The sequence below is a fragment of the Galeopterus variegatus genome, unplaced genomic scaffold, assembly GCF_000696425.1.
Source record: "Galeopterus variegatus unplaced genomic scaffold, G_variegatus-3.0.2 Scaffold22630, whole genome shotgun sequence".
In the NCBI taxonomy this organism is placed as follows: Eukaryota; Metazoa; Chordata; class Mammalia; order Dermoptera; family Cynocephalidae; genus Galeopterus; species Galeopterus variegatus.
This window is the reverse complement of record NW_007748741.1, coordinates 1-1,837: the sequence shown is the minus strand read 5'-3', so window position 1 is coordinate 1,837 and position 1,837 is coordinate 1. Positions and strand designations below refer to the sequence as shown.

General features: G+C 33.9%; 1 protein-coding gene across 1 annotated transcript; it reads left to right on the top strand.

Moving 5' to 3' along the window:
• Positions 1-763: 763 nt before the first annotated feature.
• LOC103583397 (membrane-spanning 4-domains subfamily A member 13-like) lies at positions 764-892 on the top strand (the record flags this gene model as incomplete). The annotated part of the gene is made up of 1 exon (XM_008564721.1): positions 764-892. A coding segment is annotated over exon 1 (129 nt), but the record flags the coding sequence as incomplete, so codon positions are not given.
• Positions 893-1,837: the final 945 nt, after the last annotated feature.

Here is a 1,837-nt window from a genome sequence, read left to right as displayed (position 1 = left end):
TTCATATGAAAATAAAAACAATGTATCCTCTATTATTTTTAAAGAATAATTAAAAATGTGATTCAGAATATTAAATATCAGTTCACATGTAAATTCAGAAATGAATTTACTGGGACATATTTACTAGGATTGTAATTGTCCTTTTACAAATTAAAGTTGAGTAATAATTCTCCCCTACTCTAACCCACTTTCTATCCAATGGGAAGACCTAACGCAAGCAAGTCAACTTTGGATATCCTCTGTATCGCTGTGTTGGATTGTACCTCACTCCAACATGCTTGTGAAAAAATCCATGCCAAGTATTCCTTGAAAATAAAGATAAACTTTTATAAGATTCAAAAAGTGATTTATCCTTAATAAATTACTAATGTAAGAGAAAATGTTGGATATATGGCTTTCTGCATCCAAGTAGATTAGTAACCACATTTTCTCTCCCAAGTACCCTCAGTATTCTCCTCTCATGTCATTACTTGATAGGTAGGGAGGATAGCCAGTGGTAGAAACAAATGGTCAACTTTCTTATGAACAGTCTGTTGCTCCAAGTATGGCTGATTCCTATTTGGTAAACCTCAGTCTTTCCTGATTTGGGTGTTCTTTCTGGGATAACCAATCCAGGAAATACATAGTTAAGTGCATTGCTATTTTACCTTCATCTTTTGTAAAGATGCTAAATGTTTGTTGCAGTTAACAGTTATTGGATTTATATAATAAATTATGTTATTTCAGTACTAATATCATTCTCTTCTCACAGGCTATCCAGATTATGATTGGCATCTTTAGTGTTTTCATGTGGTATTTCCTATTGATTTTGTATATAGGACAAATTAAAGGAGTCTTTGGGACGTATGAACCATTAACTTACAAAACAGGATGTGCTTTATGGGGAATTTTTGTGAGTAGAATACATTTATATTGATTTAATCATTCAATAAATAATATTCATGCCAATAGTAGAAGGTGAGGAACAGTTTCTAAACAAGGTTTTCAGGGGAAATATGTAAGTAAATCCCATGCTGGTAATTTATTCAAAGTCAAATTCCTTTTTTCAAGAAATATGTTTTGAGAACCTATAATTTACAAGTGCCATTCAGGAGAGGTGGATACAGGAGTGATACACAGTGAAAACCATAAGGTGGATTGTCCCTAGATATATGAAAGACAAAGAAACTTAAACATAATAACCATTAGCATGGTTAAATTTCGTATTGTAGCCTTCACCTTAGCCTCCTTGTAGAATGAATCAATACTCATTTTCTAAATTCATCATTACCTGCACACTTCTGTGGTTTCTAGACAGCCTTTAGGTGGGGAGGAAGACCTAGACAGAGTAGCATCCTGGAAACCAAGTGAAGAAAGTGTTACAAGAAATAGGGAAAGATCTACCAAGGTCAAGGGTTCGGATGCCTTTAACAGCCAGCAGCCAAAAAAAAAAAGAAATAGGGAAAGATCAACTATATTATATTTTGTTGTTTTGTCAAATAAGATGAGTACTGAGAATTGAACATTGGATTTAGCAGTAAATCCAATGGAGGCCAGTAGTAAACTTGACAAGTAGTTTCAGTGGAGTGGTGAGGCAAAAGTCTGATTGGAGTTGGCTTAATAAGTAGTAGGAAGAGAGGAATTGGAGACAGCAAATACAGACAATTCCTTTAAGAATTTTGTTGTGATGTGGTATAGAGAAATATATACAGTAATGGAGTGATTGCTGGGGAAATTTGGGTCAAGAGAGGGTTTATTTATATATTTCTATAAGTTGAAAGAAATAGTATTATGTCTTTTGTTGAGGGACTGAACCAGAAAGAGAACCGATGATATGATATAAATGGAGGTGGAAGGA